This window comes from Macrobrachium rosenbergii, chromosome 37, assembly GCF_040412425.1.
Source record: "Macrobrachium rosenbergii isolate ZJJX-2024 chromosome 37, ASM4041242v1, whole genome shotgun sequence".
Classification (NCBI taxonomy): Eukaryota; Metazoa; Arthropoda; class Malacostraca; order Decapoda; family Palaemonidae; genus Macrobrachium; species Macrobrachium rosenbergii.
Genome location: NC_089777.1, coordinates 40,312,385 through 40,324,485, shown reverse-complemented (window position 1 = coordinate 40,324,485; position 12,101 = coordinate 40,312,385). Strand labels below are relative to the sequence as shown.

The 12,101-nt window shown below is 44.1% G+C and overlaps 2 protein-coding genes across 4 annotated transcripts in view; one reads left to right on the top strand and one right to left on the bottom strand.

Annotated features, from left to right (window-relative positions):
- The window catches only part of mRpS16 (mitochondrial ribosomal protein S16), a 56,701-nt gene extending 47,945 nt beyond the window's left edge, over window positions 1-8,756 (top strand). For both annotated transcript variants that reach the window (XM_067082093.1, XM_067082094.1), the window contains exon 4: window positions 8,448-8,756. In XM_067082093.1, the coding sequence (XP_066938194.1) occupies window positions 8,448-8,545 (98 nt within the window). In that variant the 3' untranslated portion in view covers window positions 8,546-8,756. The remainder of the gene's footprint in view (window positions 1-8,447) is intronic.
- The window catches only part of betaggt-II (geranylgeranyl transferase type-2 subunit beta), a 205,696-nt gene continuing 202,041 nt past the window's right edge, over window positions 8,447-12,101 (bottom strand). Inside the window, exon 8 of one of the 2 annotated variants that reach the window (XM_067082092.1) lies at window positions 8,447-11,973. In XM_067082092.1, the coding sequence (XP_066938193.1) occupies window positions 11,788-11,973 (186 nt within the window). In that variant the 3' untranslated portion in view covers window positions 8,447-11,787. The remainder of the gene's footprint in view (window positions 11,974-12,101) is intronic. The other variant, XR_010849362.1, reaches the window with a different exon arrangement.

Sequence of the window (12,101 nt, the reverse complement as noted above, 5' to 3'; positions counted from 1 at the left end):
TGATGATCTTGATCACAACCTCGTGAGGGGAGGTGGGGGGCTGTTACAGACATCACACGCATGTCTCTGAAGAGTGATCCATCCACTACAAAACCTTCCCATGAACAGGGGAAAAACCTCTCAGAAGAGCTGCTTTGTTCTTCTCTAAACCTCCACATGAATGTGGATGGGGGGCAACTCTGGACATGCCCTGCTATGGCAATGTTTTCGAGCAGAAATGTGAAGGAAGTAAGAAACATCCACATACTTGACACTCACTCAGGCTAAGTAGAAGGAACTCCAAGTCTATGTCCATAGAGAGGGGATGGAAGAAAACAGTAAAAACAAACAAAGATACTTGTATCTTGGTCTTGCAACAATTGTAGAAAGGACACAACAGTGCAACACCTGCACAGATGTGCATTTTCATCTTTGCAGAATGAATCTTGGCTAAGGACGATCGGAAAACTCCAGTAATGTCAAAAAAAAGTCACGGCCATGCAATATTGTGGCAAGGGCAAGGCTACATCTGTCTACCTCGGGCCTCTCTCTCTTCCTTGTACAACATGAAGCAAAACCAAGGTCGTGTAACAGTGCATGGCTGTGAATTCTTCCTTCCTTGGAGAATGTATCTTCACATTAGACATCCAGAAACTGCGGTGGTATTGCTGAAAATGGCAACCAGGAACTGTTCTTGAAGGAAAATGTGGGGAAGAGAAGTCCTAGAACACTACGAACTACTCTGGCACTGAAGAAACGCTCGTCTGTGTCCTGAAGGACAATGGAAGGAAGGGGAAAGACGTCGATCTGGGCGGGAACAGCACAGATGGCAGGCGCACGGTGGGGGAAGACACGGTTGTGGCCTACAGCAAAGAGGAAGGAGAAGGCTCAACTTCTGCAAATCAAACGTCAAAAGCTGAGGGGGGGGAATTTAGTAGCTCTTGAAGCTATGACACACAGTAATAAAGCACACACAAGAACCGAAATGACTGGCTGAACTCAGCTCATTCGCTGCAGCTCAGATGGTGAGTCATCTTTCTCCAGACACAATGTTGTATTCTTCCACCCAGACACAATGTTGTATTCTTCCACCCAGACACAATGTTGTATTCTTCCACCCAATGTCTCTAGAAGGGTAAGAAAGAAGATGGAGAAACTGCAATACAGCATATGCCGAAGAAAAGAGCGAGGGAGGCGAAGGAACTTCATCAAGGAAAGCTTCCCAGGACTTCTCATCCTTCAAAACAGGAACGAGAGGAGGGGAGGGAGCGCAACCCCCCCCTCCCCGAGACGGCACAAAAACTGTAGACAGAACAGCTGCTGGTCTTGGAGATGACTTGTCAAGATTGGAAACTCTGCCTAAAGGTCCTGCAACATCAACCTCCGCTTCCTCCTCATGTCAAGAGAGAGAAGCTTCAAAAACAAAAAGAACAAGTCGAATGGCAGGCAGCAGGAGAGATATGTCTGTATCAGACACAGCCAAAAAGTAAAGTGAATTCCTACCAGCTGGATGGAGGGGAGTCCTCCCATTTTGTCAGTAGCCAACTACCAATATCCACCTTGTTTTCAGTTAAATGGCCAACTCCAGATTTGTATACTTGTAGGAACAAGTGGTCTTTCCTATGAAACATGAATGTGTTGCAAACCTCAATATGTTTACATTTAAGCCAAAACATGAAAGCAATTAGTCATGTCTACTAGCATTTACATATTTTTTAAAATCTAGATTAACCACAAAATTGACAGAAGTACTGAAATCTTTGTGAAAAGATAAAACACACACTTGTAGGTACACAAAAAACAATTTTTTCAAATATACAGTCGACCCTCGTTAAACTGAACCTCGTTAATCCGGATATTGGATAAGACGGACACCAAAGAGGGTTGTAAGAGGTGCAAAAGAAATGAGCAGGTAAAAGTTACTGCTGGTTTATTACAGATTCAGGCAGTTTATATAGCAGCCGACTGGCGCCGAACCGCGGAAGACAATGACATTGAGCGCGACCTGAGGTCAAAAACAATTAATAATATTCGGCGAACAAGTACAATTTACAATACAAAAACGTATAGAACTTCAATATGGACACAGTCTTGATGCCTGCGAATAAAGAAACATACGATACATGATTTATGACAGTTGGACAAATACATATAAAGTTGAAATGGTAGAAAATGCGTGACCTGGCACGTTAGGCGTGACGAATTGAGTGTGAAGAAAGCGGGAAGTCACCAAATAAAACTTGCTCAGCGGAGACTTAATTAATGACGCCTTCGAAGCACTCCGCTGACGTCGATGTGGTGACTTTACAAATACTCCCCCCCCCCCAAAGACGTGGGACACGTCTGACTAATCTGTGTATCTGCTGGGGCGCTGAAGGGTACCACGGCTTCTTGAAGACAACGGAGGGGTCTCCCGCGCGTGAGGGTGCTGGGTTGCTGGTGCGGGCGGGCCCTTCCTGGGACGGCCGCGCGCCCGCCGTTTGCGGGGGCCTGGGCGTGGCGAAGGGCGGCTGGGCGGGGAAGGTGCTGCGGTGATGCCGGTGCTCTCATGCAGGAAGGCGGGCTTTAAGCGGTCTATTGAAACTCAGTTGTTCCCCCCAGGGAGTGCCAGCAGGAATGCCTTGCTGTTCCGCTCCAGCACGCGGAAGGGGCCCCTGTAGGGCCTGGTCAGTGGTGGGCGGACGGCGTCGACTCTGACGAAGACGTGGGTGGCAGATGACAGCTCTGGCGGTGTGAATGTGGCCGACCTGCCGGTGTACGTGCGCTTGCAAGGAGCAAACTTGCCGGCCACGTCGCGGAGCCTCTGCAGTGATGGGGTGTGGCGATCTTCTGTCACAAGCTCGCCCGGTACCACAAGGGGCTCCCCGTAGGTTTTTTCGGCTGCGGACGGGGTGCCGTCGGCTCTGGGGGCGGTTCTCAAACCGAGGAGGACCCACGGCAGCGGGCCATGAGGGACGCCTTCAGGGATCTATGGAACCGTTCGACCAGGCCGTTGGCCGCCGGGTTGTACGCCATGGTGGTGTGATGCGTGGTCCCCAGCAGCTGAGCCAGGGCGGACCATAATTGTCGGTTGTGATGTTGTCCGGGACGCCGAAGCGGCTAACCCAACTGGAAAGCAGGGCCTCGGCACGCGCTGGCGGTGGCTTCTTGCATAGGTGTGGCTTCGGGCCACCTTGTCGAACGGTCTACCACCGTCAGGAGGTATCTGGACCCGCCTGATGGGGAAGGGCCCGGCGACGTCGACGTGAATGTGGCCGGCGCTCTGGCTGCGGGAACTCGCCTACCCTGGACTGCGCCCCACCTTGCTGGTCTGGCACTGCAGGCACTGTTTCGCCAGGACGTGGTGTCCTTCTGCACCCGTGCCAGACGAACTTTTTGAGAGCAGTTTGGCCATAGTTCTGCCAGAGGGATGTGAGAGGCCGTGAATTATGTCGAATATCTGGCGGCGACGTGAGGCTGGAACCAAGGGGCGGGGCTGGCCCGTACTGATGTCACAGAGGAGACTTGGGCCTCTGGGGCGAGGTCACGTCCGCCACTTAAGGGACGTGACGGCGGTGCGGTAGGCTGGGGTTTCTGGGTCAGCGGCCTGTTCTCTGGCGAGGTCTTGGTAGTTTACTCCGAGCTGCACTGCGTTCAACTCGACTCTGGAGAGGGCGTCCGCTACAGGGTTTTTCCTGCCGGGGAGGTACCTGACGGAGCAGGTGAATTCAGCTATGGCTGAGAGGTGGCGCTGCTGCCTGGAAGACCATGCGTCCCCCTGCTTCGTGAAGGCGTGAACCAATGGTTGGTGGTCCATGAAGATTGTGAAGGGCGTCCCCTCCAGGAGGAACTTGAAGTGCCGGACTGCGCGGTACATCGCGCAGAGTTCCCTGTCGAAGGTGCTGTAGCGGGTCTCTGCGGGATTGAATTTCTTGCTGAAGAAGGCGATGGGCTGGGGGGCGCCGTTGATGACCTGCTCTAGGACAGCACCACAGGCGACATTACTGGCATCCGTCGTTAGCTGGAGAGGGGCCTTGGGATCCTGGTGTGCCAAGGCGGTTGCCTCGGCGAGGGCAGCCTTCGTCAGGGAGAAGGCCTGCTGCTGGCTGGGTCCCCAAGACAGGGACTTTGGTTGGCCTTTGAGAACTTCCGTCAGGGGGGCCGTGGTGTGTGCGATCCCGGGGATGAACCGCCTATAGAAGTTCACCATCCCGAGGAACTCCTGGACGGCCTTGACGGAGGTGGGGGTTGGGAACCTGGTTACGGCTGCTACCTTTGACGTGAGTGGGTGGACGCCTGCTGGGGATACCTCGTGGCCCAGGAACTCTGCTTTCTGGATGCCGAAGGTGCACTTGTCAAAACGGACGACGAGGCCGTTCTCTTGGAGGCGCCGCAGGACTGCCCTGATGTGCCTTTGGTGTTCACTGAGAGACCTGGAAAATATGAGGATGTCATCAACGTAGCAGACGCAGAATTTCAGGTCCCCGAGGATGCTGTCTATGAGCTGCTGGAAGGTCACCCCGGCGTTCCTCAATCCAAAGGTGGAGAAGGCGAACACATAGGACCCGAACGGCGTGATGATGGTGGTCTTTGGTATATCCTCTGGTGCGACAGGTACCTGAAAGTATGATTTAAGAAGGTCCAATTTAGTGAATACCTTGGCTCCGTGAAAGGAGGCCGTGAGGTCCTGCATGTTGGGCAGAGGGTAGTGGTCGGGCTCCGTTGCAATGTTGAGATGTCTGTAGTCGCCGCAAGGTCTCCAGGAGCCGTCCGGTTTCTGCACCATGTGGAGGGGGGAGGCCCACGGGCTGGAGGCCTTTCTGCAGATTCCCATCCGCTCCATCTCTGCGAATGCCTTCTTCGCCTCCTGCAGGCGCTGTGGGGGAAGCCTACGGAACTTCGCATGTGTCGGGGGGCCTTTACTTATGTGATGGTATATGCCATGTTTGGCTGGGGCCCTGTGGACTTGTCAAAGTTCGGGCTTGAAAACTTCGGGGAACTCCGTCAGCAGGTGTGCATACTGGTGGGGGGCGACGGAGCTGATGGTGGGTGCCTTGGGTCCCGCTGTTGATGGGAGAGACTGGCAGGAGTCAGTATTGAGGAGGCGCTTACGCCTCACGTCGACTAGCAGGCCGAAGTGCGCCAGGAAGTCGGCCCCCAGGAGCGGGGTTCCCACGTCCGCGACGATGAAGTCCCAGGAGTAATTTTGTCCAAGGATGGAGATTGACAGGGGCCTGGTGCCGTAGGAGAGGATGGGAGATCCATTGGCGGCCATCAGGAAGGTGGCCGGGTCTGGTTTCTGGCTGCGGTCCTCCCTGGATGCCGGGAAGATCGATCTAAAGGCCCCTGTGTCGACCAGCATCATCCTGCTGGAGACGGTGTCGCGGACATAGAAGCCTACTGGTTCTGAGCCCCTGGGTTTTTCGGTTGCCATGGCGGTTTGTCCTGCTGGCCGCCGCCACCCGTTTTTTTGAACGGGCGAACGAGCAGGGTGGCAGGCAGTTTCGGGCGTCTTTGCCAAACCACTTGTGGTAACGACAGAGGCCCGGGGAACTCCATTTGTTGTGGGTCGGTGGACGTCTCCTGGCGACGGCGTTGACGCCCTGCTCCACTTCTTCTTCCGGCTGGATGGAGCTGACTGACTGTGTGGGCGCTTTTAGCCGCTGTGTGGCCTGCGCGCAGTCCATGAGGTGCTGCGCCGTTTCGATGAGGTCATCGAGAGGCATGGTGTAGGGGTGAGGAATCTGGGTGCAGACCTCCGGGAGGAGCTGGCGAAGGTGTAGGGGTGAGGAATCTGGGTGCGGACCTCCGGGAGGAGCTGGCGAAGGTAGATCTCCCGCGACAGGCTTATTTCCTGTCGCTTTTTCATGCCCTTGAAATCTGGTAGTGAAAGAAGGTCCACGACCATGCTCCATGCGTCTCTTGCGTTGAGGTCGTGCCGTGGGTTGACGACGAGGTTGATAGCACGGGCAGCCCGCTCGGCGATAGGTAGGGAGCACGTTTCGAGGAGGATCTTCTTCGCGACGTTGTATGTGAGGGTTTGTGTCTCGGGCACCCACGAGACGAGTTTTCTGTATACGCCCTCTGGGAGGGCGTTAAGCACCGTGTCAGCCTGCAGGATTTCGTCCGTCAGGTGCGCCACCCTGAAGTGGCTCTCGACCCTGCGCAGCCACATCGTTGGGTTCCCCTATATAAAAGGTGGCAACTTTATGGTGAGGGCGGCCCGCGACTGTGTTGCCGGGCCGTGGAGTGTTCGGGGCGCTGGCGTGGGTGTGGAGGTGCGGGAGGGCCTTGGTGCGGGGACGGGCGCGGGTGAGATGGGAGGAAAGAAGACCTCCGAGTCCGCGAGGTCCGCGGTTAAGTGCACGAAGGAGGGGATACCCGCATCCATGCTCGCTCCTTTGCCCTCTTACTGGAGTGGGGTACTCGCGTCAGAACGCACTTTCGTGCGCCGTGTGGGTCCGTTAGTGACGCTGGTGGGTTTGCCGACGAGAGTCAGCACGCTCATGTAATCAGTAAAATACATACACTATTAAAAACTACGTATTGTATTCAAAACAGAGGCACTTATGTCATCATCAGCTTTACTGAGCAAAAGTTCTTTCTCAGACAGAATACAGCTAAAACCTCATTGGCTGGCTGGTTGCCATAGAGATCTGCTAGCCAATGACAGCCCTCTACATCTGTTCTATTTATAGACATATGTCGTGATTGCACAAAGTTAGAGCGTTACCATGATCGTGATTATTTGATTACTGATGTCAAAAATTACTCAATAATTTGCTCTATATAATTATTTCTAAATGAAAACATGAATTCAACAATAATTTTAACATTAATTAATAAAGTGCTATGAAAAATCCCACAACAGTGTGTTGTGGTGATGCGTCATCACTAGCGAATCCTATTCCTGGACCGTCCTCAGATTTACGACTGCAAACTGTTGACAACGTCAATAACAATATAAAACAACCCTCTCCAAGATCGATATGATGAAATGTATTTTATAGTCTTACTTATCGTTAAAATTCACAAGATGAATTACAGTTATTTTGATCATGTATAGTTTTGTGGTTTACGGAATGTTTTTGTTGAAAACAAAATGTGTTAGTGAACTTATGGTCTTCATTGTCCAACAGTTTTATTACTGATGCTTAATCATCTCATTTATTTAACAGTATATTATTAATATAGATAATAATAAACTAAAATTAATAAATAACTAAAATAAAAAAAAAAGAAAAAAGGGAAATCTTACTTTTCATTTTAGAGACTCCGCTTCTTTTACTTAACAATTTTGCGTTCATGCCTCGGCCTATGCATCTACATGTGGTGGAATTCTATCATTTTTATCATGTTTTATTCTTCATTTTTCATCTTTTACCATGAGCTTTAATTCAAACGTTTCTACATTGGTTTATTCTTCATACTCTTTATAAAATAATAAGGAATACAGTATATATATATATATATATATATATATATATATATATATATATATACTGTATATATATATATATATATATATATATATATATAGATAGATATAGAGATATAGAGATATAGATATATATAGATATAGATATCGCCGGTTAAACCGGACTATCGGCAAAGACGGACACCCTGGCCCCCCTATTAGTCCATCTTAACGAGGGTCGATTGTATAATTATTTTGATCATGTATATTTTTGCAGTTTACAGAATAATTTTGTTGAAAACAGATATGTTAGTGAACTAATGGTTTAATTGTCCCACTCTTTTATAACTGATGATCTTAATTATCTTGCATTCATTTAACAGTATATTAATATAAATAATAAACTATAATGAATAAATAACTAAAATGAAAAAACATGAAAAAAGGAAAAAAATGTTTTTGCTGCAATAGTGATGTTTGATTATGCTCCTGACCCCACAATCTGAAATCCGAAAAATTCGAAAAACCAAAGCACATCTGGCCGAGGATTTCAGGTAAAGGATTGTGTACCTGTAATCTAAATTTCATTATCTTACTTTTCATTTTAGAGGCTCACATCTTTTTACTTAATTATGCATTCATGTCTTGGCCTAGGCATCTGCATATGCAGCTGAAGTCTATCATTTTTACCATGTTTTATTCTTCATTTTTCATCTTTTACCATGAGCTTTAATTCAAATGTTTCTACATTGGTTTATTATTCATACTCTTTATAAAAATAATGAAATACAGTATATTTATAGGTATATATAGATATAGCCGGTTAAACCTGACTATTGGCTGAGATGGACACCGTAGCCCCCCTTATTAGTCCGTCTGAACGAGGGTTGACTGTAAATAAAATTGTTGAAGAAATGTTTTAAGTTACAAGCATTGCAGTTATACAGTTTTTTTATTAGGAAAAAACTGTAAAAGTGTAGAGTATAGTGCAATATTAAAAAACATAGTACTGTTTCTTTCTCTTATCATTTGATTGTAATCTCATGAGAATAACATATTAAAATGTTTGCAGGCCTAGCTGGGCTTTTGCCCATCCACCCCAAAACATACGTGGAAGCATGGCGAAACAGGAAGAAATCAGTAGAGGGAGAACCAGCTGCAGATACATAAGACCTCTTTGCATATTTGTACTTCATTATGTATATAAATTGAAAAAAACTGTTAGCTACAATTCTTTAAGATTTCCTTGATTATTTTTTGTCTCCATACATCAGAGGTAATGATGTTGATTATGACTCATTGGTTTAATAACACTGTCCATGCAAATAAAATTTAGCAGATGATTGTGAGAAATAATCATTAATAAAATTATATAACCAGACCAGAGAGTTGGATTTCTTGACTCTTAATAGAGCTGGCCCAAGGGGGTTGTTAATGAATATATTAGATCTTGTATATAGTACTGCTAAATCTTAAAATGTTAATAATTAGATACATGAAAATTTTAAAAATTGGACAAATTGAAAATGTTGAAAATTCTGATTAGATCTTTCAAGACTTGTTCCTGATATATAATATAATTTGTTGAGAATTGGGCAATCACTGAAAATATGCTTGATTGTAAGTGGTTTTCTGCGTTGAGGGATTGGGTCGTGTGGGTTATTCATCAGATACCCATGGATCAGAGAAGTATGACCAATTCACTGGATAATATCACTTCAATGTGGTATATTTTTGGAATAAACTGTCTTCATTAATACTGTAGCTGATTGTGACAGTTTGATAGTTTGTAACACCCCTCTGAAAGTTGTATTGTGAGAGCTCTGCACACTTGACTACTTTTACACAGAGCTCTCTTTCACTGAAGGTATTGGAATAGTTTTGGTAGTATTGTTGAGAAAATCTGAAGCAGTGACTAACTTATGATAGCCCCTGTGGAATCTAAGACCTAAACATCTGCTTGTCAGGTGAAATTTTCTCCTTGTTGTCATTTAGTTTGAATAAGCAAAAAAACTTCCACATATTGGTCAGTTACATTTAACTGATTGTGTTATAGAGAAAACCAAGGTTTGAAATTAATTCAGATGGTATGCTGCTTACTTTGGAAATATAAATCTTAGTATTACTAAAGTGTACTACGAATAACACTGATATATATATATATATATATATATATATATATATATATATATATATATATATATATATATATATATATATATATATATGTATGTATGTATGTATGTGTATAATACACCTGTTGGCCAATGTTATTCAAGTAAACCTTTAAAATATTACAAGTATATAAAATAATCTAAAACATAGTGATAAAAAAAGACAATACTGAAAGATGCAGAAGCAGTTCTTCTACTGTTATTTGTAAATTTAGAGAGTACAAACCAAAACAAACATCAGGCTAGCTTATCATAATGAGATGAAATCAGTTACAGTACATGGAGTATTCTTAACCAAGGTCTAGTCTTTGCAATGTCAGTTCACCACAGTAATCTAGAAAATAAAAGCAATGTTAAATAAAAAGTAATGTGTAAATTTCCTAAGTACCAAATATAATTCTGTCAGACAAAACTTAGAAAAATAAAGGAAAGCTTTGATCTGACTTAAAATCTATAAACATTATAATACACGAGCCTTGTGTACACTCTTGGTTTCAAGAGAGACAATTTCACTTTGAAAGATTTCCTTCAGATATTCGGCAAAATAACAAAGCAGCAACAGTAATTTTTTCATGTTTTAAGTACAGTACTGGTACTCCTTCTTAATGTATAGTATTATATATTTCATGAACAATTGTAACAACTGCTTAGTACTTTTGTGAAAATGGTAATTTTCCAAACTACTACAGAAAGCTAATTTCCTGACTGATAATAACTCAGTGTGCTTTCTTGATAGCTGTATAAGCTACTGTATATCCAGCCACATAGTGAATTTTTGTCAACTTCTATAGTACCAGTAACAAAATTACTCTTGATTAGTAACAGTAATTAACTTTTTGAGTACAATGAAAGACTTAATAGCCCAGTACGGCGGATAAGTACCCTTAGAGGGTATTGCCTATAGACTTACTCATCCAACACACCAGGGGATAGTACTTAAAAGTTCTTTGCAGTGAACTAAAGTACGTATATAAAGTGGTTTTAACCCTTTACTTTCCATCCCTACCATTCAGTCTCTTCAACTTACTGCCTAGCTTTCCGAACTTGAGTTACAATTTTTGTCTTCTCTTTGGACCAGTTTTATGAGTATAGAAACTGACTTGGTGTTTTAATTAAACTTAAAAATAAAATACAATGAAAAGTTTTTGAATACCACCATCAACGGTATTAAAACTCTGGTGTATCAAATCTGGATAATTTTTACTGCATTATATAGTTAAACCAGAGTGCCAAGTCATTCCTGAACTCTGGAGAGGTCCTACTGAACTGGATGGAAACAAAGAAGCTGAACAGCTAAGTGGGAAGAGCCTAAAAAGAAGAGATCAAAATGAAAAGGAAGTAATGTATTTTAATGCATAAGGGTCTCTGCAAGGAACCTTGGGTATTGCTTACAGACCATCAAACACTGCATTTTTAATGTAATGGCTTGGGGAGTTATTTTTACCATTGTTTTATCATGAAATAGCTGTTGATTTTATGTAATCACTACAAATGGCCATCTTACATGTACTGTAAAATATAATTAAATATAACTGCCAGATCAAGAAATAATGTACAATAGAACAGCTTTGTGAACTTGAGCTTTTTTACATCATTCCTCAGAGTCAAAACGTTTTTAAATAAATAAACAAAACTTTTTCAAATAAATAAACAATGTCAGCAGCCTAAGAAATAAGAAATCAATATATACAATCTATGGTATGCTGCAACAGAGTCTGTTTGGAAGGGACACAATATCAATTTAATTCAATATATTTTAACCTAGCTGTAGTGAAAATATTCTAAACTGTAAAACTTGATTAATCTTAACATATTTAATCAAACTTCCTTACTCAAAGTGCTCACAACTCCTGGAATTTTTAAAAAAAGAGCAAAATAATTTCACTGATTGCCAGGTGACTGGTACTTCCAAAACAGTGTATGGCACGGAAAGCTTGCTTTTTACATTGTGCTGGGATACAAGAATACTAAACAGTTAGCAGCCCAGGTGGCATTTTGATGGTCCATTTTCCAAGTCTGAAACTCATATGGATTAATCATTTCCCAGAATTTGGGCCTAGAAAGTTGTAAAAGTACAAAACTACCAGTAAGCATCAGTGTACTATGGATCTCGATACAAAACTATGATTATGCACTGACTAAGAAGGAATTGTTAATTTGAATAACAGCAGCTCTGCAGAATAACAGGAATGCTGTTTTCCATAAAATTTACGAAAGCAAAGCAAACAGTGTCTTGTATCATATGGACATTATTTGAACTGAAAGAGATAATCGATCTAAAACATACTGAGGCATACAGAACACAGGGTTAATTTGTTTAAGACCACATTCACCTAATAATGATAAACCAGCAAGCCCAAATAATGTGTGATACAGGTCTACCATGTCACCTGGTCGGTCTGTGAATCCCCCAGTCTCAGGATCCTGAAAGAGGAAATAAGAACCACTCCAGTAAGGAATAAACGAGATGATAACTCCAAGAATATCTCTTGTAAGCTTCAAAGACACATCCTATAACTGAAAACACAAACTTTCCCTCCAAAGAAAAAATA